The following is a 27,212-nucleotide window of genomic DNA, read 5'->3' on the forward strand; positions in this document are numbered from 1 at the left end:
AAAAGACGAGCATGTTATGACAAACACGATTGTTTACATGGTAAATGCAAATACGTTAAGAGACAATATATCTTTGCTTCTTTTCAAATCTTCATTTTGTTACTAGTTCATCTCGGACTTCCATACTTTTGTTACAGCAATTCAACAGTTGCTGCTCACTACAACTAAATAGTGTTTTTACTGGTTTCTGTTTGATTCTGTGGTATAATTTCATTTTAAAGCAGTGCAATTGTGTTAAATTGGTGTTGCTTGTTTTTCAGAGATTGCTGATATGACCAAGAAGTTTAATGCTTTTACTGAATATGGCACATAGGTATAAGTATGTTTTTAGGGGATATTTTTATCAACATGAAATGCTTCTAGCCGTGCATTCCTTTATCTGGTTTGTACCAAATGTACCGGTACGAATCTAAAGATCTCGTAATGGAACGTGCCGAACCGGTTCGGGTGGTTCCGTTTGATGAAGTGTACCAACTTGGGTCCAAGATGGTGGAACGAAAATGCTCTGTTATCTTGCATGTGCACTCTTTGTTAAAACAGAGACGGGAATTTGCTTCTTGAATTATATGGATAATATTTATATGTAATAAAACTATTCAAATCTTAATTCAAACTTTGAAAAATCAAATGTTTGAAAATATATCATAATCGTCACAGTAAACAGTTATTCTGTTCACTTTCAAGATAATTCAGTATTGATGCAATTAAACGGTGATGCATTTGATATTGTTTCACGTACATCAACATAACTAAGTTTTTGTTGTAACTTGCATGCATATTTCAGTCTAGACTTCGACAAATAAAGACCTTTACTGGACCTGTTTTCTGAATGAAAATGTATGAGAACCTGCTTAAGTTCGAGGTTGAGTAATTCTGCAGTTTTGGTAGGCCTATGTAGCCTACATTACTTTTGATTATGTTGATTAGGTTGTGTGTTTTCCTGTTTGTCGCTAGCCAGGTAAAAAATCATTCATTTGACAACTATGAGAAAGGGAGATAGATATATCAGTTACGCCCATGGTGAATTATTGTCCTGTTGAACATTTACATTCTGAAATGCAAGAAGATTACAACACAAGTTCAGTGTAGCTGGAACATCTATTAATCCTTTTTCCTAGTTTTATTCGATTTTCCCCTTATATGGCTTAAATATTTACACAGTGTAGCAGTAAGAACACTGCTGTCTTTGTTATGTACATTTATGCTGATTTATAATTAAACACAACTTGACTGCTTTTAATACATTAAAATACTAGTAATCTATAATGCTTTTCATGAATTAATTTGGTCACTTTTTATATACCAAAAGTAATTTTAAAAATATCATCATTATGGTTTTACTAATTCATTATTTTTGTCACCAGACTGAGGAAATCCCAATGAAGTAAGGTAAGACAGAATCCTGTACTTTTTGCTCTCAATCTACTGTAAAAATTATATACTTCAAGTATGGCAAGCTAAATTATACCTCATATAATTTGGGTCAGGGTCACCAATGTTTCATAGATAAACTTGTCTGAGCATATATCATCACCTATTTTTGAAAGAAGAATACATGCAGTATATATTAGATCAACAGTAATATGTGTTTGTGCAATACTAAGGGATTAAAAGTATGAGATAATGTTACTGTTATCTAGGAGGCATTCCATGACCTACTTATTTACAGAGAGATAAAACAGCTTGCTGTAACAGGACAAATACAATGTATATCATATATGTAAGTCTACCAAATAAGGAATATGAGAGTGGATTCAAAGGAAAAATAAAACCTTAAAAATTCTTTACATTTCTCACATGGTGGATCATTACAAGTAAGAAGGCACCTCAACCTCTGACTAGTAGCTGTATGGAAGCGAAGGACTTTTTTTTCAGCAGCTACTACAATACATGTGCATTGCTAATAAAAAGAAGATATTTTTGTTTCCATCAAATGAGTGTTGGTTTAAATTCCGACTTCTTTTTTCTGTTTGAAAAGTTAATTACGAACGTTTGGTTCGGATTAGTTCGATATTGGTAAGCCTACTTTCACTTTCCCGAACTGTCAAGCGCTGATTGGTATACTACGGAGTATATATAAATGTAAGGCGAATGTGTTTTCTTCAATTATGCGATAGTTTCATGATATGTTAAACTTGTCGTGCATTTAAAAGCATTGTGTTTGATTAAGTTTAAAAACAATCTGCATTAACGACAGCCATCTTTAAAAGCTCGCGTGAGGTTCAGTTGTGTATTATGAATGCAGCCCGGCCTTGGTGGTGTGTGATTACTGATGCATGAGGCATGATTGGAAGTTGTACATGCTAGTTGACATATTTACCTTGTATAATTCTTTGGCTACCGGCGTGCTGATCAGAACCCCAAACAGTACCTGGGTTAATCTTAAAGAAGGAACAGTCCTACTACACAAAGACATGGACACGTGACCAAACAGAGTCACTGATTTCAGAATGTATTACGCTTATGACGTACATTTGTATATGAATTATCATTGGTTATGTCTGATATAGGAGACACAGCAATCTTTGGCTAGCTGATGTAGGAGACAAAGCAATCTTTGGCTAGCTTGTATAGAATATATGTCTACAAAAAGATATGATGTCAAAGTCGGTCATTGCAATCATTTTATCAATATTGCCAGGTACTAATATAACATAGCAGGAATACCTACCCACTCATCATGATATAAAGTTTATATCGCCTGTACAGTGACGGGTATTCAGAGGTAAAATTAGTTTTACAAAACTATTGCATGGTGTGTGTAAGTCAGTTATTGAAAATGTGGCCATGATGCTGGTATTCTTTGAGCGGTGCATATTACGACTTAACGCAGTTGACATCAATATGCTCATAGAGTGCTGACAAGGACAACAGGGTGCTGGCATATGCAGGTAAACTGTATCAGATGTCAAGACAAGGCCGCTGCAGCGTATGCATTGGATCGTGACAGATTTAACGACGTGCGTTTGTAAACAAAATGCAATGCTTGTGGATTAATATTACACCTATGTTATATTACATTCCATAACAGTTCTTTTTGACATTTTTTGTCTTAAAATAAGATTTTCCTAGGGGCCAAACACACTAATATTATTTATTATATGTTTGAAACATAGAAAAGCACGGCGATATTTATATAGCTGATTATAGCCATGTTATATAAACTTAAACCCCGGATGGTAGGATATGGGAAGGGACATAACTCGTATTGTTTGGCACCCAAGTGACACGTGCAGGAGAATTGTGCGGGAAATGCTGTGTTGTGGTGTAGCTACATGTTTACATGCATGAATGTCGTTGAGGGGATAGAGATCTGATGTCGTTCTGTACTGTGATATGCTGCAGCAAATGAATGATATTTCCCTTGTATTTTCATGAATTCATTTACATCTGATACAGTTAAACAAATAAAAAAGATAAAAAAGTTAGCGATACTGATTCCTCTCAATGGTGTTAATCATTTGTTCATTGTTTTAAACAATAGTGTAAATAAAGCAAGCAACGCATGCATTTTCAGCCTGAACGATTAATACCTAATTTGCTTGTATAAATACTCACTTAGGCTTTTAATATTTGGAGTTTGGTAATAGTGGAACAAGCGGTAGTAAATTGGAATAATAATGGACTATCAATACCTGTATAGGCGCTCCAATTTTATATTTACTATGTTATTGAATATGTAGAAACTGTTTGGTCACGTTTTTAATTATTACAAACGTATTAGGAATGTCAAAAGGAAAAAATGCTGAGGGAAATTAACGGATGCAATACAGCTCTCTGTTATTTTCACACCGAATATATTGTAACCTTTAAACATGTTCGTTTTCCTCTGGCCATTTAAATACATGAGATTCAAAATTCATACCAGGTGAAATAAATTTTGCCTGGAATCACTTTGAGGCATACATCTACACCCAAGACCAGCGCGCAATACCTCGCTATTGGAAGAGGGTTATATTTGCAATATTTCATGAATCGTTTCTTTACGATGATCAATGTATGATTATGAAATGAATACTTTTTTTATGGCATCACAAAACAAAATGAAATGAACATTAACAAAACGAAAAAAATGTCCCTGTGTTATTATACACAGACCCTCGCGCTGATAAAAACTATATTTCGATTTTTTTTTTCACACGTCATACCAAAATATATCAAGTAATCTGATTTCTTCGGAAGAGCTGCGAATGTTTGTTCGTTTTTTTGGTGTTTTCGAAAGCATGGATTACACAGGAACATTCTATGGAAGTCTCTTCATAGAAAACTGAACAGAATGCGCAAATCAAGTGGCTTATACAGTTATACATAGGTGACCTATATAATAATATTAAGATGGCTCGATATTAATTTGTAAAGATTTCATAAATGGCTGTCTGCTATTCGAACTTAATATCATGATAGATAACTAACAGACGAAGGCTTTGTCACATGGATATTAAAGTAATTACTAGGGGGAAAATGGTATATCTAATGAAGTCCTGAAGTAACTCTGCTACACTCGTGTTTTCAGCAGGATCAGAGCAGTTTTGTACAGCGGTATGATTATTTGTTGGGATAGCATAAAAAAGGCAGAAAATTCTTGCATTAATGTTGATATAATTAATTAAAAGAGACACAAATAATATTTTCCCGTTGGGACGTTGATGCGTAATGCATTAAGGAACATTATAAGTTTTATTATGATTGCTGTTGTTATGTAGTGTTTATATGCTGACCTAGCAACACGATCGATATGGTTAACCAGCTACCACCACTGGAGAAATTGAGACCTGAAAGTATATACTGATATTGAGCAGATGGTAAAGCTACGTATTGTATGATTTTTGGTTTTGTCTGCATTGATTTCATTGACAATTTCTTTCGACTAAATTTCGGAAAAAATATGAAATCGTTATTCATGCTAGTTTCAATCTCACCAATTTTCAGTCTATTTACCGGTTCATTATTAAACAGTCTATGCTTAACATGTTTCCATCAACATCGTTTACATATGTTAGAAATTAGAGAGGAACCAGGACTTACCCCTGTGGCACTCCAGCGTTTAGATAAAACGAGTTTGATTGATCTATGATATCCTCTTTGTTTACTATCCAAGAATTGTTCTGTTTTATGGATCATAGAAGACATTACAACAGTGTTGTTGGTTATATTTGGAAAGTAATAAAGGAATATCAGAAAATGATGATTTGTATAAAATTAGATTTTAAATAATTTCCACTAAAGTTTCTGGTGATCTACACTGATATCACAGTTTAATACAGCTATTTATCATACACCTTGATCATTGCTGCTTTATGTAAATGATTAATACTATAGTCATACTTCGACATGGCTTCTCGTCTTAATTTGTCGCGGAGACGAATGTGACGTCTGAACGCCGAATTAAACCAGGGCTTGTTCTTTAGGTGAATTGTATTTTTTTTAATAAAGTAGATATTGTTCTAGAAGTTTCATTAATGTTGATGTTAATATGGTTCACACAGCATTAACGTTTTCTGGCCTGTTAATCATATAGTCTACATTGCCCTTCAGGTAAGGTGTAAGAGTTGTACCTGCTGTTATATGAGAAATGGGTTTGTTTACTACTCATTGATTAAAGTTCAGCATTTACGTAGAGTTTTGCTTTGCTTCTTCTCAGGATAATGTGACCAGGCGGGACATCCTCCTGGGGGCCTTCCGTATTATGCTCCCATGTTGTAGCATTGTACAATCGACATCAGTTCTATAACAGGTTTACGTGTACATATTGCAGCCTCCCAGAAAACATTTTTAACATGTTTTCACCTTGCGTACATCGATGGGTTATCCTTTAGTGACCTTAGGACGTTAAATCAAACCAAGCATTTCAATAGAACAAAATGGTACGCTAAAATGAAGAAGATTTGCCTGGAAAATGTATATACATGGATGTATAAGTGGCTCTTTGGTCAGTAATGTGTTGTTTAAAACTGAACACATCAGAGATAGAAAAAGCTGTATTAATCAAGAGAGGGTTGATAATGATAGTGGATTATGGTTAGATTTTTTTATGTCCGTCAGCTCTATAGATTTGATGGAGTGCACTTAAATATAGAAGATATCATTCGTATCAGTTGCATCCATGTGTGCTTCAATGAAACGCAGAATAAGAATGCATACACATAGTCAAGTTTGTTTTATTGTACTAAGAATATTTTTAGGTTTAAGATATCAATACAGTTCTGCACGATAGAGAACGTTGCGAACTATATCTGAAATATTATATATCGTAGAGATTTCAAAAACAGTTCTGTTCACACACGGTTAATGAGAGATATTAAGTCAAAACACGTGTTCATCAAATATGGACGTAGTGTGCTGTTTGACATTTTGCTTGCTCTTAATATTGCTTTTTGTTTTTTAAAGTCTTATCACCCAATGCCGATGAAGAACCTTATTGTAATTATGTGTGCAAGAATTGCTATATTTAATATATAAGTAAAAACTTACCAACATTGTTCACAGTAAAAAAAAAAAGTCAAATAAAAGTAACGATTTAAAACAACATATTTTCTTTTTCACATCTATACAAAAGTAGCAAACATATATTTACCTGAAAGGAGAGGAGACATATGTTTGTTAACAAGAGTTATAGATTTATATGTAGGATGAATGGATGTACATTTGTGTGACAATTAAAACAATCCAATAAGCACCTTCCTTTGTGATACGAAGGTACTATATGATGGTAGTGAGGTGGCTTGCATACATATATATAGCAAAGGATTAAAGGAGAAGCAACTGTCATCGTTGTAGTTAATTCAAAACGGAAAAAAAAACATATAAAACATAAAAAAATTAATAGGTTATAAAAAGGAGATTCGTTAAATGTCTAGTGAGCACAATACACAGCAAACAATATTGTTTTAGTATTTCGCAGACTCGACCAACATCGAATGTGATTAGAGAAATATTGAGACGGTAACGGTTATTGTATTTATGCAGATCATATAGAGTACTAAAAACATCAAGAAAATACCACCGTGGCAACATCATCAAAATCCAATCACAATTTAAATAAAAACTGGCGCAAATTATGAAAAAAAGAAAGATCTACACGGAGACTCTTGCACAAGTACAAGGCGAACACGTCCATATGCTCCGGAGGAGTAAACGCCTTCTGTTTCATCGAAGACGACATCCGCCATGTTAATCTTTTATGCGGACTCACTAATCTGTCTCCAGAAGATTCCAAAATAAATATTTTCAAACCGAACAGATTTTACAAGACTTAATATAATCAAAACTTGTTAAAGTTAAATTTGTTGAAAGTAGAACTGATGATGAAGAAGTCCGCTTTTTGTTCAAAGTATTTTAATCTTTTACATGAATCTATATTCAATATACATGTAAACTATATACAATAACCATGCCTTTACCAATTTAAAGTTTAGATGTAGAGTTATTCTGGGCAAAAGCCATGGCGAGCGAGTTTCCTACAAATGGAAAGCTTAACCCAGAACTCGTTCGGGCTCTTTGTGCGTTAAAATGTTAAATAGAAAATACTAAATAATGTGAATCACATAGTAAACCGTTACAACATGTACCAGGTACATATCATTCAAGAGTGCCTCGAGATGTATATGACATATTGACCAGTAATACTAAAGATGTTTTGATAGAACCCGTAGCTATGTTGGAAAGCAGTCATCAGCTATATAGCCATAGGGACTTCACTTCTAATGAGAAATATATTAACTAGTCTTGTCAAATAAATCGAATAATTAAAAATTGCATAATACTGGCTCACTAATCCTTTCGATGATGAAAGTCCTATGGAATATCCATCAGATCCGAATGCGTTCATTGCTTAGTAGAAAGCCAGAGAGGTTGATTCTAAATCATTTGTTTTGATGTTTGATGGTAAAATGATAAAAAAGGTTCATGAAGTTAGGAGGAAATTAATTGTTTTGCGTTGAGGATGCACATGCAGTGGATGAGAGACAACAAAGTCTCCAATAGGAAGTTCAATCATTCAACAATGCCATAAGTATTTGTTTTAAGATAGATAAAATGATTTGTCTTTTGGAAAAATAATAATAAAAAAAGAATTATGTGCTTGACACCCTCAAAACATGAATTGCTACATCATCTCTAAATGTTAAAGGCTGGAAGAACAGAGCAAGTCATGTGAATAGGCAAACAATGTTAATGGTATTAATTCTTAATACACATACTTCTGTCGATAATATGTTACAGAACTGATACATCTACTCATAACATGTCTCGACACTCAAAACAACCAAGATACGATAGGACAACATATCAATTACTCAATAATTAAATACGACATGATGGTAAAATAGAATTGATTTCCGATGGAAGAAGACAATAACGATCAAGACAAACATATTTACTAATAATTATAACTAATTTACGCTTTGAGTCAAAGATTGCGTACTATCAACGAACGGCGAAAGAGGATATGGCTCTCGGAAATGATATCACATGAATTGAAATGCAAAAACGAATGTATAAAAACATCACAAAATATTAGCATTCAACATAATCATAATCTAAAACACATAAAACCTAAGCAAAGTACATGGAGAATAAGACTTAGGTGTTCCGAAAGAGTGAGCGTTTTTTGTTTCATGTCACGTTCTCAAATAAGAACAAGGTATACAACAATGGAATCAATAGGCAAACGAACGAGCTTCGAACATGATCATCTTCATATCACACAAAGAAATAGAATATTTCCAAATGCGATCATTATGGCGACCATAAAACTTTATTTTCATAAACCTGCGGAACATTGTGTTACGAGTTTGTCCGTCAGTTGACACGAAAATCATGATTATGGGGACAGAATCTTGAATATCGAAATCAGCTGTGATATATAAATAATATAGATTGGAGATGCAGGTATTTCATTATCCAGAAATGGAAAATTCACAATAGGGAAATTGAAATAATCACGGTTATCATACAGCTTGGTTTCGTTGTAGGAAAAGATCGAGATACAAGACAGAGACCATATATACTATGGACGTGGTCAACAAATTTCTTGTTATTTATTGACAAGACGTCATCAATTTATCCGAACGTAAAATTAAACGACTTAGCAAGGTCTTTGTGGACCCTTTTGATAAATTCTTTAATAGATTAAGCCTCGTATGAAAACAAAAACGAGTAAGGTAACAGAGGTGCGCTGTTAGGTATGCCAGTAGTCTATTGGAAGATTTTCAAACCAAACTCGCCGAAGATGTTATGAACCAAGAACATGATCATTTTTATGATTTCGTCCATCGTATATTTCTTCTTTAATTTATACTTTTTTTTTAAATACGAAATTCGTTACCGTATATTTCACAATGTTTATACCACCGTTCACGTTTTTTGGAGAGGAAAGCCCTCAAAGCAAGAGAGCAAAAGCGATCCTTTAGTTTAGAATGGAGTATGGAGGTTTGGAGGGCGGAAAAATAAAGTGTTCTTACATAAGAAATGTTTTTTGAAGAATAAATCATCCGCATACCTCATCACATTCTCTTTTAAAAATATCTTTCCGATGGAAAATTGTGCGCAGGTATATGTGGATTGTCCTATGTTATTAACCACACCGATTATTACAGAAAAAACTAAGGATGACCTTACCGCTTACAGTATGACAAGTGAATTGAAGTTTCACATTTACAGTGCTTGTGTCAATTATATTTTCATTATCTCATTTGGAAATATTTCTTTCCTCCAAAAATATTTTTCACGCATGGCAATGAAGTCTCGTCAATAATGTTAAAAACTGAAGGTGGGAACAACTGTGCAGAAAGAAATAGCAGGTTAGGAATAGAGTGTAAACATTGAAAGCGGTATTATAACATATTTCTTATTTCTTATTAGTATTTGTCTGCTTATAGAAAAGATAAGGGCAGGTATAATTGAATAACTAATACAGCAAAAGGTTATGAAGTCTTGTTTATATTTACGTTCAAACACCAATCAAACACCGATCAATAGACACAAAAATGATTAGACATGTGTTAAAAAACACATAAAAAAAAACACACACACACGAAAAACCTAATCAACATATTCATATTTCAAAACTCAAATTCAATAAGACAATAATTACCAGTATAAGTTTTACTTTTTAATTTTTTCCCTTTAATCGTATCCCAGGTCTTAACAATTTTAGTCTGTAACTTCAATGACGAATCATACTAAGATGAAAGATTTGTATGCCACAATTCAAATCTTGATTCGATTTTACTACACTCAAGTCTCAATTTGTGTATAAAAGTAGTATTCATTTGTTTTATATATCTGTTGTACAAGTTTTAAAACGAGTTTCAAGTGATATACCAGTGCAAATAATAATAATTCAAATACTTAGATTTGTATCACATAATCAGAGTAGTGACACACCACGTGTAAATTGACCTGTACACATCAAACAAATGCAAATTATGAATACATAAACTAATGTCCCATGCTAAGAATTCTTTTCGAGTTTGAATTAAAAGAATTTTTGCTCAAGATTGTTCTATATAAAATTCATTCAGGAAAGTAGAACATTCGAATTGCAGTCAATTTGTCCCAGGTGTGGTCCCGCCCATCAACCCCTATGGGGTTAGTAAATAAAAACATTCTCACCACATTTGAATTATTCCTGAAAGAAAATAAACAAATTATTCCTGACAAAATGTAATTTTCCCCCAACCCGGAGAGGAATGTGAGACCCTGAAGTCATGCAATTTATTATTTTAATAAAGCAACGTAGGACACCTCCATCCATGAAGAGTATTTGTATTCTTAAACTTATCATTTTAACCAGGTTTTAATTCATTCCAATAGAAAATAAACAAACATCATTTTTGCATATAAACTATAGTACATTGCACCCCGTTCCCTGGGCGGAATGTGAGACCCTAGGGTCATGAAAATTACAATTTTGGTAAAGTATCGGAAGGTCTCTTCGTGACAAGAACTTAATTCTACATTACCTGGAATTTGAGATATTTGAAATTTCAATTATTTTGATCCCGCAACTAAGGCGCTGGACAAACCTGGGGACTGGAGACCATATAATTTACTATTCTGGTGCGCCCTTAGTCAGTGTTTGTAAAATTTCACTGAAATAGGTTCAGGTTCGGTTTCAGTCGAAAATGTTAAAAGTTTACGACGCACGACGCAGGACAAAGGGTGATCGCGATAGGCCACTATGAGACTTTGTCACAGTGACCTTTAAAATAAGAATTTATAGTGTTAATTGCTTTTTAAAAAAATCAACAAAATTGAATTAATAACTAATTTAACAATAACGTGTTCAACAAACTACAATATTAGTCAAATTATAAAATATAACGAGAATTCTTGATATACTTTAACTATAAGACAATAACAGGCATATACTTAAACAAAATGACAGCATGTCGTGCAAACTCCATAGTATGTAACATATATCATTGATTGTTGTAATTTTGCTAGGATTTCTATGGTAAGAATTCGAGTTATGGTAGTGGATATAGCGTTACTGTAGACTTCGCTGTACATTGTATTTGGATTTCCATAATTGTCCAACAGTGTCATTGTGTTATAATTCCATCACATTGCTGTTGACTTTCCTCTTTGAACAGTTTATCATTTTCTGGAGAAATAAATGCTTCAGTAGGATGAGAAACTTGATGGAACACTTCAGACGCCAATCCTAAGACTGCAGCTATAATTGCTGAAGAACCTGAATGATAAAGTTAAAACTTTATACAAAACTGTTATGCATGTTATGTCAATTAGTCTACTCGAAAATCTGTTTGATTGAATATTAAAGACATGTTCAGTCTTGCAGATTTCACTGAATTTTATGCTAAATTATATTGAAGTGTATGATCTGAAAATATGAATCATTAAACATTTTTGTTTTATTTTCTTAATTTTGATATTTGATATTAAATTTAGTACTGCAATGAGGGTTGTCCGTAGGTTATGCAGAATACAGGGAAAAAATATTAGCGAACATGCAGTACCTGCTAAAAAGAAGGAAGCTTCATAGGTCCCTCCTGAATCCAATATAAACCCTAAACGATAAGATATTAAATATCACACGAGAGACAAAAGATATAGCAAATAAGTCAAAGCAGTCAAATGCATGGAAACAGATTATACAATATCTGAAATGTTTAAATCGTCACAAGGCACAATAAGATACATTATTTCATACAAAACATTTCTGCATCTAAACTTACTATATGTTTTTTTTTGTTTTGTTTATGTAAAAGGTTTTGAATATTATGCTTCCCGAAAATGTCCGCAAAAGGCATTTCAGATATCAAATATTGAACAAAGCTTATATCATTCGTGTAGTGATGTATCTTTCCAGTATAATGTTTTGTATCTATAATCAATGCTGACGATGCATTATGAATTTAACTCTAGATACAACATAAACAAAAAATTAATTAAAGACCGTCATACAATTGCTTCTTCCTTTCAGAATGTTTTTTGATAGATCCATAATTCAATACATATTAAATTTCACAACTTGAAGATATCGGTACTAAATAATTACATTTACACTGGTATATTTTTAATTGTGCGTACCAATATTCAAATGAATCAAATCGTGACATACATGATGCAACGCCTTTATTGATGTTACATGTTAATGACAAACGCCTTACTCAGAACAGAAATTAAACTCACCAGCTATTGGGGGTCCTATCAGGGTCCCTACACCAGTGAATGTCATCTCGATTCCAAACGCTGTTGCTAAATTTTTCAATCCCACTAGATTAGGTGTGATAGTGGCTAATAATACATAACAACATCCGGAATACGTTCCTAAAAATGCAGCATAGATGGCTTGTCCAACAAAGTTCGAACCATAAAAAGGAAATAGCATTGTTGATATTCCAAGCAATGAAAATGTTCCAAAATAGAGAATTATAGTTGAGATATGTTCTGAATTGCCAGCAAAACCTATAAATAATCTAGATACACAGTTCATTATACCAGTAATGGACATTAAAAAAGAAGCCTCAAAACCCGATGTACCTCGAGATATTGCAAAATTAGGAAGATGTACATACATCAGATAAATACCTACATGGCTGGAAAAGAGACTTAAACATATCAGAAAAAATGGTATATTAGCAAATACCTTGACCCTTTCATAAATCCGTTTCTTTTTTGATAAGCTCAGGGAAGACACTGATAAGTTTATATCAGCCAAATGTCTTTCCACTTTGTAATATTCAAGATAAGAAGGAAAACACAACGCCCCAAATACAGACATATTAAGAGCGATGCCTGCCATTACAAAGAAAACCCCACAATTTCCATACTGTTCCCTGGCAAGCTGGATCACCGGAGATAGAATGAAAACCCCTACGCCTGCACCACAGGACGCAAATCCAGTTGCTATGCTTCTCTTTTTCTCGAAATTCAGTCCCACTACAACGATTCCTGTGGTGTAAATAATACCTGATCCACTTCCTGATAAGCAAAACCAAAGTCGCATTACATATTTTACACACATTCTGTCTCAACTCCTCTTATATAGGAGAGAAAGTACATGCACATTTAATATCATAAGACATAGTAAACTGAAAAGTTGTTGGATTGTTAATTATCGTATTATAACCATAAGATCAAAGTTTAAAAAACAACAGAGTTGTCTACCATAATTTAAAATTGATTAGTCGGTCAACACTAAATTTATGATTGTATGTATGTATGGTATGTATGTATGTATGTTTATGGTGTATGGTGTATTATGTTTATGTCTGACCACCATGTTGTCTAGGGAGAAGACTTATATAGGCTCTAGCCTGCTGTCGTAAAACGTCCAAATGGAAAATAAACACAGAAGAGAAAGTTATCGTCCATTTCACAACTTAAATTGGTGCAAAACTATGAATTAAACTTCGAACCATCAAAGAACATCTTTTACAATATGAAATATCAGAATAATGTTACAGATCGAAAGTTACACAAAGTAAATTGCAGTAAATTAAAAATGAAATTACTGGATATTAACAACTGAACGTTTGAAAATATCTAACGAATGTTTCGTTATATGCTAATAACAAGAAATAATGAGTTTAGAATAAAACTGCAAGACAACCTCAATTTCTTCAGCAATCATTTCTATTTGTCAAAAGCCTACCTGCTACAAATCCGTATACGAGAAATATAAGCGACAAGGACTTCACGAACACACATGCAATCAATCCTGATGTCATAATCACGGATCCAATTAAGAAAGCTGTCCTACATCCCCATCTATTTATAATCCAACTTCCAATCACACCTGAAAGTAAAATGAAGTACGGCGTATTGTACATAATTAGTAAAGATGTCCTACACCCCTCTGTATTTATGATCCAACTGCCGATCACACCTGAAAGCAGAATGAAGTACGGCGTATTGTACATATATTTTTTTAAAAATTATAATATGCTGTAAATTATGTAAAAAGGATAAGAAGCATAGTATCGATTTCATGATTGTTTCAAGGTATGTTCAGATACAGATCACCAGGTGCGAAGTATTTATGATTTTTTATCTGAAGAACATTTCCAAAACGATCTTATTCAAAGCAAACAGAAAATACCAACATGTGAACATAATCATAATCGAAACCCAAATTCAAATTGAATAAATCTATATATTTACATATTTTAATGATTTTGGGGCTGCTGCATCCCCCCGGTCATGATTTTGACGTTTCTTTAGGTCATTTTGAGCCTCCTAGGCTTCAAAGTTGAAGTCCTTAGCATTAATGACTGGTCCTAGGAGGACGAAACAGCTGTTTGGCTCTACTGTATCTTACTCTAAATTATAACGAAGGTGATATTCACTTGTCTACAATCTTTAATAAATCTGCACTTACATATCTTTCTACACAGCAAACTCCTATCCATGACTGGGAAAATTCCAAAATACTCGACAGAGGAAATAACCTTTTCGGGCGGTTGGAAAAGGAGGCCATTCGGACACGCCGCAGCGGTCCAATACTAAACAGGGACGAGGGGGACCAAAGAAAAATGTTAGATAGCCGTAGCCTAATTGACTATGGTACATTGTTACCATCTTGTGTATTTTCTGGTCTTTAATTTGTTTACTATTTCGTCACACAGTTTTTTTAATGCACCATAGGATTATAGTACCACAGAAAAGTTGGTCGATTCCTTACCATCTCGTACACTAAGTACGTTTCTGCTAGAACGCTACACACTGGACATTTGTCTGATGGAGGTGTCAGTGCCACACTCTAATCTTCTACTGGCTGTGTCATGTTTCTATTTCATCTTCATACATGTCTTTTTAATTTAAGGCTTCCTTTGCACAATGTGTTATCAACCAAGAGAAGTATACTGACATATGGAGTTATATACCTGTAAACTAACACTAACGTAGCATTGTACTGTACAAGCAGTTAACTCTGTGCACATTTAAACACATTGTCACTTTTGTATCCCAAAGACATTATTGTAAACACGTATACACACAATTACTTCATTATTTGTTGCATTTTAATTTTGCGGTTTGGCGAAAGCTTCGCAAACAAAATGAAGCAGCACCAGTTATACTGGATTGTCAAGCCCAACGATTTGTTTCCAATGTCCTACCTCAAAGCATAATGACTTAATTAGAATCTGAAAATGTTTGATATCTGACGCTATATAATGCTTGATATCTGGCCCAGATGTATATCGCTTGCTGGTAATGACACAGCTGTTTGATCTAAAAATTGAGAGCAGAAATGATGTCCTCAGTGTACAAAGCATTTCAACACATGTTTAATCCACCAAGTAATAAAATTGAAATTGAAATAAGAGAACACCATTCAGTTGAATACATCGTGATACAGAGTGAAAATCCTGTATACACGTGACTAAGTGTTAATGTGAGTAGTGTTTTAACAACATCAAGCTTCTGAATAACAGAGTGAAAATCCTGTATACACATGTAATGCACGTTATTAAGTTTGACTGTGTTAGTGTTGGTTTAACAATACCTGCAGACGACATGAAGAAGATAAAGATTCCACCAGCCCATGATGTAAGCGACACACTTCTGTTGAATCTGTCAAGTAGTGAGACTTGAATGATGCCAGCTCCGTACAGAATGCTACCATTGAGTCCGTGAATAAAAAACGACGCTACCATGACAACCCAGGACCAACCTTTGTCTGGCCTTGTTAGTCTCATGACATTGAATTGATGGAAGGCTCGTGTATCACTGGAAGTAAATAAACACAATACGGATGTGAACTTGACATTGGTACATAGCTATGCATGATCTACATTAAATGGGGTCATTAGACCATGAAATACGTACGTTTTCAAATATAAGACTTTGAATGAATAGTTTTACATTATAAACATATATCGTTATCGATTCGGCACGAATGTCTGATTGATTCATGCAATATTTATAGGCTTTCCATAATTGTATACAGTTCAAACATGTTCAATATATTCACCTTAATAGTTTGAATATAAAAAATGTATCAGACATTTAAAACCAATTTTTTTTTCTCAATTATATTGCTTGGAATTTTAGTAAATAATAAAAGAAAGGTTAATATATCTGTAATTATAGTATTTTATACCTTCATTTTCTTTTGAGGCACTTACAATTACAGTCTACAGACACGCCCTTAATCAAATGTCATGATCTGTCAATCTTTCACCTTGTGAAGGCTACAAAGACCGGACATTAGTATAGTATGACATTCGGAGGTATTTTGATGTCCTTTTATTAATTTGCAGTAATGCAAACTGAATTTGTACCAATCGGCCATACGTTTGAAAAAAGACGTAAACGTATTTGATAGTAATTTATTTTTCCTCCTTACAGGACGAACTGTGCCCCGTGGATGATTGCTCGACTATAATAACACCTAACTTATTGATTATCGATCTGTACTGGTGATGTTATATACACTACTACAATTAGAAAGAAAACATCAGTTCATTTATACCACAGATAAAAATATCGATCAGACACTGGTTGATTTATATATCTACATGTTGAAACACTATGTCGACAACTATACCAGGATGAATTTTGTATAATGTATCTTCTTTGAGTCTGGTATAGAGGACTTGCAAATAAGTCCTGAACCAGAAATAAACTTATCTTATTAAACAATATATCCAGTCGTATTTACGATAATCCTGGTATGTAAGTATACACTTACCTGTGTGATGTGCGGACAGGTTGTCTTATAACTCGTCAAGCCAGATGATCGTGTTTACCTACAGTAATGTTGTATATATACAAAAGTCTGGTTACTGGGTATGTCCTATACGCAACATACCTGATTTACAATGACGAGGTGTCCTTAAAGTACATCGGGCATTTAAATAGAAAATGTTTTCACTAACCATTTGATATGGAAATAAAGGAATTCTACGCCTATCATAACGAATGTTAAAACATACATTAAATGAAAATACTGGTTTTAATAGTTGATATTCTAATAAGATTTAACAATTGATAGAAAAATGGTAATACAGGAGAGAAAGCGTCAAGTCCATCAATGTCTCTATCTATACCGTTTATCTTACAGCACAGTGCATATCTCTCTTCTTAATGCCTCAATGAGCCTAATTAAAATAATGTGAAAATAACCCTCTTTAACAACTTACTTGCGAGATGAAAGAGGTATTCAGGCGAGCATTTAAATGTGAATTCAATATTATCCAAACACACGAACATTTTCTAAACATTTAACAAGCACCTTTATTGGACAGCATTCATATATAAGGACACAGAAGAATAACGACTTTTGAACGAGAAGAAATATGTGTATTGCTATTTGCACATATCATTATTGAAGCAGCCAATGCTTAAATACTTATAAAGGTAAATATCGCATTTCAGTGACGTCATTTTACATCTGGAAATTCGGTAGAGGATCTTTCTGGTGAAGTATTGGGAATCATTTTCTGATACCTTTACAGAGTGTGAATGGTTCGGATATCAGTGTACAAAATTTTTACCGTCTGTCATCGTTACGTCGGCGTTTTATTTATCTGTTATAATATCACTGATCAATCCACTCTCTCAAGGTTTCAGAAAACCCTACAATTACATTGAAAATATCAAACGAGAAATGTGAAAGTTATAAAATCATTTTACATAACGAATTGGGTATACTTATCAGGGTCTGTAATCAGTTGAAAAGTACTAGATACGTTTGTTGTCGAACTGAAAAAATATTCTACGTCATTGCATTGTATGAAGCTAGATGTCTTTGATGCTCAATGGTTTGCCTGTTGGTTCCGTTGTTGTGTACCTTGTTATCAAATGAACACGTTACTTACTTGGATTGACCAAGGTTTACATAACGTGTGTCGCCAATGAAGTAGAAGACGCTTACTCTTCCGGAACACCTGGTCTTAATCTTCTTGAACTTTTTCAGATGTCTACTCGTAAATATCTCTTTTTTTCTATTCTGGTCTATTACATTTGAGTTTTGATTTTGGTTATGTTAACATGTTGATATTTCCCTGTTGAAATTTGTAAAATTCTAGGTTACCTTAAAAATGACGTACCCTGTGTTTATATACCCATTTAAGGTTTTTAGCGTTTGTCTTTTACCTGTCAGTTTGTTTAATGTTATTTCCTTTTGGATCGCTGTGTGTTTTACCGTTTGATAGCACTAATGACCTTTCATGTGTTGACGGGCGGTAAAGAATGTAATAATAATGATAATGGTATTTCCTTGTTGTTTTATAACAAACATTCACAGAAGAAAAACACATCTTATTTAGATATTGCTAGATCGTGTCGTCACTGATTGGCTAAACATGAAAAATACTGATATCGTAAACATTCTAACTTTTACTATAGAAAAAAGACATCTTGCCTGAAAAAAATGACAAGTGAAATTGCCGATCTCATTTGTGCTGAATGCGTAAAGTCATGTGGAATCGCAAATTGATCGTCTTCAACCAGCGTTCAACTACATGTAGGATAAATATGCCACCTGGTGAACACGCAAGCGTATTTATGATTCCGTTAGTCCCTCGTGACAGCATAGACACTGGTGTTAGGTAAATCCTTCATACACTTCAACACACTCTCTCCCACACACCCTCACACACACACCCCTCTCTCTCTCTCTAACACACCCTCCCTCACCAAACAGACACATCACTACCACACCCTCTTTCACACACCCTCATACACACCTCTCCCTCACATCCTCCTTCACCAGCCATACACTTACCGGTTTATGTAACAAACGAGGTAAAGAAACAAATACCGGAAGCAGCGAAATTAACGATGGGCGTGGAATAATGAACATGTCTAAAACTATCGCCAAAGCTTGAGACACAAAAGTGCCACGTCCTCATCGTGGTTTCCACAATCTGAGGTACACACCAGTTTGATGTAACTGTCATATACAAAAAAATAAAACATGAGATACACGCGCTCACATCAAAACACTTTACATAGCAAAGAAAATTTTGATAAAGATATATGTCTAAATAACGTATTCATTACAGCACGAAAAGGCCACGATAACGAGATAATGGCAACACAATACCTCACTACAGTGGCAACACTCATTGAGGTAAGTTCGGTACATGGAAATCTCATCTTACAAACACAGTGTAGTAACACCAGACAAGCTTAGCGAGGTCCATGGAAATTACCTCACTTTAGTGAAATGCTGTTAGCGCAGTGTGTAATATCACAGCGGCTAAGCGAAATACTTGAAAATTACCTGAGCGGCGTTTGCTATGTCACCAACTTGAAGATCACGGAGTCGACACACTGTGCAACACTTCAATGTGACTTTAAGATCCGATTTTCTACGCAGAAATCGGAGGCGGCAAAGTGAAGTAACGAATAAAATTTCCTCGCTTTTATTATATACATTACTTCTTGACTGTATTGTCATACTTTGTACCTTGTACCTTTTGCCAAATGACTATAATGACACGTTCGATCACGCAGTGTATCCGCTGTAACTTCAGGTCCTTTTGAGACAATGAGACCGGAGTTCGGCCAGCAATGTTACCTAAGATCATAAAAAGCACCGCTTTACTTCCGTCCTGTCACCGCTGTGTTTGTTTCGCGGTTTTACACTTCCCGTATAGCTATATCCGGTGTACGATGATAGACAGAGGTCATGATGTATTTGAACATTTGTAAGAGGGACGTCATTCGATTGAATATTACAACGTAGTGAGTTCGATGATACTGGCCGGGGTGCTAGCTGTTAGCTGTGTGGTTGATATAATTGATAAGGGGTATGGTTTGGCTCAGAGGTTTGCTGCCAGTAGGTCACGGTTGTTCATGTGTGGAGTAGTTTGGGTTATATGTTAGTATGCAGGAAGGTCATAGAAAAGTATTTGTAAGTTCGATGTTAAATTTTGTGGGGTATCAATGTAAAAAGGATAGAAGTTATTGATTGCTAGTTTGCAAGTATGGTTGGGTTGGGCAATGATGCACATGATTACGTCTAGCTCGACTAATTATTCTAACTCTGTACGCCACGTAAATCCCATACTAAGAACCCTCGACTACCAGTATTCGGTGTACGTCACGTAAATCCCACAATAAGAACCCTCGACTACCAGTATTCTGTGTACACCACGTAAATCCCACAATAAGAACTCTCGCGCGCTCCCAACCGTACTAGCAAGATTACTGAATATTTATTAGTGAAAGCGATGTTTGTGGTTGGACAATTATTGATGGCTTTTTTATTTATGAAGGAGTGGTATTTGCGTAATTCATCCTAGAAGGTAGAGCATTAGCGTATATAATCTTAGAATTTAGAAATTAATGTGTCTAAGTAAGTTAAAGATGCCTTTGATCTTAGATGGCGGGCTGTCACGTGTGTTGCACTGAGTAGGTGTACGTGTTTTTGATCTTGATCTTAGTGTATTTGGTCATAGAAGGTAGAGTTTGAGAGAATAGGATAATGGGAGGCGGTGTGTTTGTGTGTTTGACCTTAGAAAAAGGTTGAGAGCATGTTTGAAGGAGGGGAACAAGAATATTTGGTCAGAAAAGGTTTGTTATAAGTTATTTGAACATAGAAGACGGGGCGTCAGTGTGTTTTGATATTAAATGAAAGAATATAATAAATACGTAGATATTTGTTGGTGATATGTTTTAAGTGTGTGATCTTCGTTAGACGTGTAGAACTGGAAAGTTTTGGAATGTGAACTTACAGATTTCTCTGCTAATGGTAACCCAACCGCTTCGGTTAGGCGCTGATGACATGGAGCTTTGGAGCCTTCTGTTGTCAGCATCGTCAGGTGGATTCCAACCATCATCGGCCGTTTCGACCCCTATTCCACGACGACCTATTGTTGGCGGGTCAGCAGTGGTGATCAATCACTGCTTGCTGTTGTCTGGGCTCTAGTTTGGCTCATCTCGTCTACACCATAACCAGCATGATGCTCTCTCAACCCTTTCAGCCAAGGTCTTAATAGCTGCTTTCCTCTTTGCTCCTATCAGTCCCACTTTCTGGAACATCTTCCATACTGACTGTGCAGGGAATCCTCTGGCACCGACCTCTACTGGAAACAGCCATGTGTTCCATCCCTTTTGTCTACACTAATCTGCTAGCTCTAGGTATTTGCCAGCTTTCCTCTCATGTGCTTCATCACACTCTTCTTCCCATGGAACTGTCAGCTCCACCAAGATGACCTTCTGGCGCTGTTGCGACCATATCACAATGTCTGGTCTCAGAGTGGTATGCACTACATCAGGAAAGACGAGACGCTTGTTGAGGTCTACTCTCATTTCCCAGGATGGTGCTTGGCTGAGTACATTCACACGATATGCAGTTGGTCCCTTCTCTCCAGCTCTCACAAACTGTATGTGGGGTTTATGAGGTTCTATCAGTGACCTCTTCTGACGCCGCTCCTTTTCCAGAATATCTGCTAAGGCAGCTAGAACCTGGTCATAACGCCATCTGTACCATCCCTGCTGGAGGGCTACTCTACAGCCTGATAGGATATGTGCAAGTGTACCTCTTCCAGCGCACAAGGAACAAGCTGGATCTTCCAGAAGGCCCCACCTACACAAGTTGCTTGGAGATGGCAGTGTGCCATACACAGACCTGAGCATGAAGGATATCCCGAGAGGTTCCATTTTCCACAAGTCTGTCCATGTAATCTTGCGTTCAGGAAGATTCCACCGCGTCCATGATCCTTGCTGTCCTAACTCAACTGCTCTACTTTTGCGCTGCTGTTCCTCCTCTAATCTCACCACAGATACAATTCTGTCTCTTTTTTCCTTGCCGTCTGCTTTGCTCCACTGCTGAAAGTGATCGACTTCCAATCCTCGTCTACCAACACAGATGTTTCCCACGATGTCTTGCAACTCCAGAGTACTCTCAGCTTTGCTGACTGTAGCAACAGCTGACCATTTCCGACCTGTCCTTGTGACCACTCCAGCTTTTTGTACCTTGATGTCTTTGGAGTCCTTCAGGGTCATAACCAATCTACACTTGGCCACCTTGAATTCTTCCACCATGGAGGACAATGGTAATTGCAACTGAGATGTCTTGCTGTAAAGGCCAACCACCGTGAAACTAGGTAGTACTCCCAGCCATGATCGTAGCTTCCTGCTGGTACATCTCTCCAAGGTTTCAACTGCTGTCAGTGGTAGCTCATACACCATCATGGGTGTAAAATGATGGATTGTAAGGCAGTAAATCAGATCGTTCATTCATTCATGCACATCAAATTAAAAATAATAAATGCAAGAAATGCAAGAAAAACATTTGATCAGTCCGCTGAATGAGAACAAAGAAGAAGGGAAAATATGAAGAAGTTTACATCGTTAACAGGTTACGGTGTCGCGTACGCGTTCGCGTGGCGGTTAACACAGGTATTGTAAAGAACGTGGAGATAGCGCAAATAGTGTAATATCGTAGTCGAGTGTAGTGTTGTCACAATATAATGTATTTAGAGGCGCTACAAAGTCAGATACAGACGAGTCGTTCAGTAGATCCTCAATGAAGATAAGGTAGTATGACGTAGACAAGATTGCCCCCTTGTCGCAGTCCACGTTTCATATCAATCCAAAGAGATTTAGTCCCGTTACACATTAGAATGTTTCTAAGTCCTTAATATGTGTTTTTAATGATGGTTAGTATTTTTTCATTGATTTCTTTTAATTTTAGTTTCTGTACAAGTCCTCTATGCCACTCTGTATCGAACGCTCTCTTTATGTCGAGGAAAGCAGCATAAACTTTGTTATGCTGCTCGATATTGGCGTATAGCGTTTCACGTAACATGGAAGATGCTGTTTGGCATCCAAAAAGATGCTGAAAGCCCTGTTGCTGTTCATTAAGAAAGGATGGATGATATTCCGCCAGCCAAGCAGTTATAGATAACACTTTCATATATTTTATAAGCCATCGGTAACAGCGATATCAGTCTGTAATTATAGGGATCTGATCTAGGTTTGTTGTTTTGTTTATATATTGGTATAATGACGACCTTTTCCTATATATTTGGGATTTTCGTACCACTCGTGATGAGGTCAAACAATTTAGTCAGGTAAGTAGTCAAGGTCCTACCGCCGTATTTGAAGTGTTCATTTGTCAGTCCATCGATTCCAGGCGCTTTTTGTACATTGTTTTTGTGAATAGATTCTATAACTTCGTCAAATGAAATTTCACAATATCGTTACACATTTTTCACCGTCCAATCCTTGATAAAAATGTCATCATGTTTTGTGGGTGTATCGGTAGTGGAAGAGTACAATTTTTCGAAAAAAAAAAAGAAAAAAATGGCATATTGATTTCAAAGATATTCCGGGTCGCGAGCTATCATAATACATCACAAATGAATTGAATAGTGAATATTATTATATTTTTCTTCCCGTCGGATTAAAAATGGGTTTTAGAACTTTTGATAAATTGCATCGCGAAAGATGTTCAAAATACAGTATATTCTAATTGATCACTATTTAGAGAATTCGTCAGCCAAATATACTCAACAAACCATTGACAACTTACCGGTAGTACAAGGTACAATAAGTCCAGCTCACGTTATATTCCGTTCCAGTTTCTGCTAAACCCTGTACAAACACTTCAGATAGTCATTCATGCAGCTTCACCGATAGAAGTCAAAGCGTATACTACTTTATCATATGTTTTTCCTTCCACACTTCGAAACAGTATACGTTAAATAAAGAATGTAATATGTGCCAGAAATATACTTGTTGATGATTTTATTGCTCTCAGTTACAGACACAATCCGTGCATTACCCGATGACCTATAATGCCAGCAGTGTCGTATGGAGAGGTAATGGGACGCTTCTAGTGCTCTCTTTATCCGACCGGTAGAGCGTTCAGGTTGCGGTAAGACATACCCACCGGGACATTTATGCTAATAATTACCACCAAATGAAGGGAGACGAATATTTACATGTGTGTCGCCCACTGTACTCTATAAGTCAAAACATTGCATTCTTAATAATGGACTCTTTTTTCAGTATTTGCACAACGACAACGTCCCTGATAGATTACGGGTATTAAGGTTAAAGATATTTGTTCCTGACATATATAAAACACTCTTTGACAAACATTACATATATTCGTTATTTTTTATTGCTGTGTTTGATATATACGCACTACTGTAACAGGCCTGACCTTGATCTTCAACGTTCCCCATCAGGTTATGAAAACACTTGACAAACACCATTAGAACAGTACAATTTATATCACAATGTTGTGTTTTATACGTGCGCTGCCACTCATCATAAATACATACTGTCAGAATTCAGTGTGCTGGGAGCCAATTATGTAGTGTGTAGATATATAATTATTTGCGGACTAAATAGATCCTGGTTGAATTAGAATATCAAGGAATACTTTATATAGCCATGTCTACTTAATGCTTAACTGGACTGGTTATATTTTTGTCGTATTACACTTTATAGCACTAAGTACCATCGACCTATCAATGATAATAAATCAACAAATTAAACAATTACAGAGCTACTAAATTATAACAACATACATAGTTCTTGCAGTTTTCTCCTAGTTTTTGCAATGTAAACAAAGGAGGAGTGCCAGTTAGGGCCTTCTGGTGGCCATGACGAATACTTTTTATTTTTTGTCTATTAAAAACTTGAGGTCAGGCGGTAATGACATGACATTAATCTAAGGTCAGCTCAAGGCTTTTCAGTTGTTATAGGGGGGACGAGTGGGTGATCAAATTCATACTTATTGCAATAATTATCAAACTAAAATATTTTGTTTTTAGTTTTTTTCTCTTAAATGTCATTTGATGATATAATTCAAAAACCTTCATTAGAAAAAATGACCAAAAAATATGCCATTGTTGAAAAGTAGGTCGCGGTAATTAAGTGCCCTAATTACTAATTAAGTCAATGTAAACAATCTTGTCTGACAGGAATGTATTTCGCGATCTTTTTATACAATGTAAACAAACTTGTTATTCTAACAGGAATGTCTTTCAGATCTCTTTTATACTTTTCTCACCAGATCACATGATCCCTCTCAGCCAATCAAATATTTTCTCACATCCACTCTCACAAAAAGTTCCTTTCTCGTTCAATACAAATCCAGTATTTTAATAGCTGTAATTATTGAAATGATGTCCTCTTCTTGTCCTTATCTCTACATTTAAAAGTTATGTAGCAGATGAGGACAGTTTAAGATATAATATTCATTAAAAGGACAAGTATTATCTATACTCCGCGTCTCGTAGGAAACCAGACTATATGCGAAATTATACTCATAAAATAGCGTGATATGGTAAGAATGATATATAGTTCCGATCATAATAATAAAAAAACAAAAATTGATAAAATTGTTTGTATAACTGGACCAACAGATAATAATTAAATACTAACTATATTCCTATAATACAATTATACTATGTATATATATAACGAACGAAGAAATGCTTTTGTAATGATAGCTTTACATACAAATCGTCAACGCACTTCCGGTTTACAAGCATCTTCACACCGCTGAATATAAAAACAATTAAGCACATTCTTGATGGCGATTGAGTCCAAACGTTAGTTAAAATTATAAATATCCCGCGTCAGTATTTTCCTGTGTTATTCCTTTATGGACTTATTTAGCATTGTTCATTTCAATGAAACAGAATCAAAATTCCAGCTCAAAGTCAATACAACGAGGGTAAAATATGATCAAAAGAAAGATTTATTCGGATACTCCTGCAAAAAGGACAAGGAGTTTAAGATAAGGTGTTCCAGAGGAGTAACCGTCTCCAGCTTCATCGAAGACACACGACATATTAAATATAATCAATGCAATAACTTATGTCACTCTCCAAATGAGAACGAGGTATACAATAAAGGAACCAGCAAGCAAACAAACACCAAACACGTCCAGCTTCATGTCGCCCAAAAATCACCTGTTTAAGGTGTGGGACCTTATAATGGAAACAATTGAATTGAAATTCCAATCAACTTTTTTTTTGTTTTATTATCTTTAAACATTCTGAATACATGTAGCTTCTCAACATGATAATTATATCCATAAGGAAGCAGTACACAATTTCTTCTGAAGGGGCGTCGTTTTCCGGAATATTTTTGGACTGTGTCGGAGAAAGTTAATTGGACAGTCTACACATCAAAAACTAGGTTTACAAAAACTGAGATTTCCTCATGGTCCACACGTGTTGATGTGAAGCCGTTCCGAGTTTCAATTTTCTGGAAAATTTAATTTCTTGTCGTGACAGTGCTGTTATTCTAGACTGGTGTTCTGATTCCTCGTATGGCTGTGCAGTTTTGGGATAAAACTGGTGATATTTTAGCGCATTTTGAGATGGTACTCATGGTACCACATGTCAGAATATTCTTGTTTATACATTTCTTGTTCCTTAGCTGCAACTGCAATTATTATGTAGTTCATAAGTAAAGCATTTTTCGTAATCAGGAAAAATGTAACGAATTGTTCCCTTATACCTATATATTCTATTTCAATTATCGTTGCTCTATGCACTCTTTATTATGTTTATAATGCGATTCATTATCTGCTAACCCCAACTTTTCTGACGTATTAACAAAGTAAAACTTACTCTGCCAGCAGATTTCGATATTTTTTTTTACGGAAATATTATTCTATTGATTCATTTGGCAATAATTAGCTCCGAGTATTGCTGCATTTTTGTAAGGCATTCACATACTATTTACCATGGCAAAGTGGATGGAATTGCTAATTAAACAAGAAATGGAAAATTTGAAGGGATACAACGAGACTC

The 27,212-nt window shown here is 35.2% G+C and overlaps 2 protein-coding genes across 2 annotated transcripts; both read right to left on the reverse strand.

Moving 5' to 3' along the window:
- Positions 1-11,546: 11,546 nt before the first annotated feature.
- LOC132561747 (monocarboxylate transporter 9-like) lies at positions 11,547-16,172 on the reverse strand. The gene is made up of 5 exons (XM_060226447.1): positions 15,980-16,172; positions 14,126-14,269; positions 12,661-13,452; positions 11,985-12,035; positions 11,547-11,698 (listed from the first exon to the last, which is right to left on the reverse strand). Exons 1-5 carry the CDS (start codon positions 16,170-16,172, stop codon positions 11,547-11,549), a joined length of 1,332 nt encoding a protein of 443 aa, XP_060082430.1.
- Positions 16,173-21,549: 5,377 nt separating this feature from the next.
- Positions 21,550-22,620, reverse strand: LOC132561748 (uncharacterized). Its single transcript, XM_060226448.1, has one exon. The coding sequence runs from the start codon at positions 22,618-22,620 to the stop codon at positions 21,550-21,552; it is 1,071 nt and encodes a 356-aa protein (XP_060082431.1).
- Between the last annotated feature and the right edge of the window lie 4,592 nt (positions 22,621-27,212).

This window comes from Ylistrum balloti, unplaced genomic scaffold (genome assembly GCF_031769215.1).
Source record: "Ylistrum balloti isolate Yb309-2 unplaced genomic scaffold, AGI_CSIRO_Ybal_v1 Utg371274, whole genome shotgun sequence".
NCBI classification, from domain to species: Eukaryota; Metazoa; Mollusca; class Bivalvia; order Pectinida; family Pectinidae; genus Ylistrum; species Ylistrum balloti.

What these genes read in the sequence shown, in the direction of transcription:
- LOC132561747 (XM_060226447.1), bottom strand. Translation starts at nt 16,172, where the DNA reads ATGAGACTAACAAGGCCAGACAAAGGTTGGTCCTGGGTTGTCATGGTA. An exon ending in CGTATACGGATTTGTAGCAG is followed by an intron (nt 13,453 to 14,125) that starts GTAGGCTTTTGA and finishes TTTGCTTATCAG; the next exon opens with GAAGTGGATCAGGTATTATT. An exon ending in GATAGGACCCCCAATAGCTG is followed by an intron (nt 12,036 to 12,660) that starts GTGAGTTTAATT and finishes CTTATCGTTTAG; the next exon opens with GGTTTATATTGGATTCAGGA.
- LOC132561748 (XM_060226448.1), bottom strand. Translation starts at nt 22,620, where the DNA reads ATGGTGTATGAGCTACCACTGACAGCAGTTGAAACCTTGGAGAGATGT.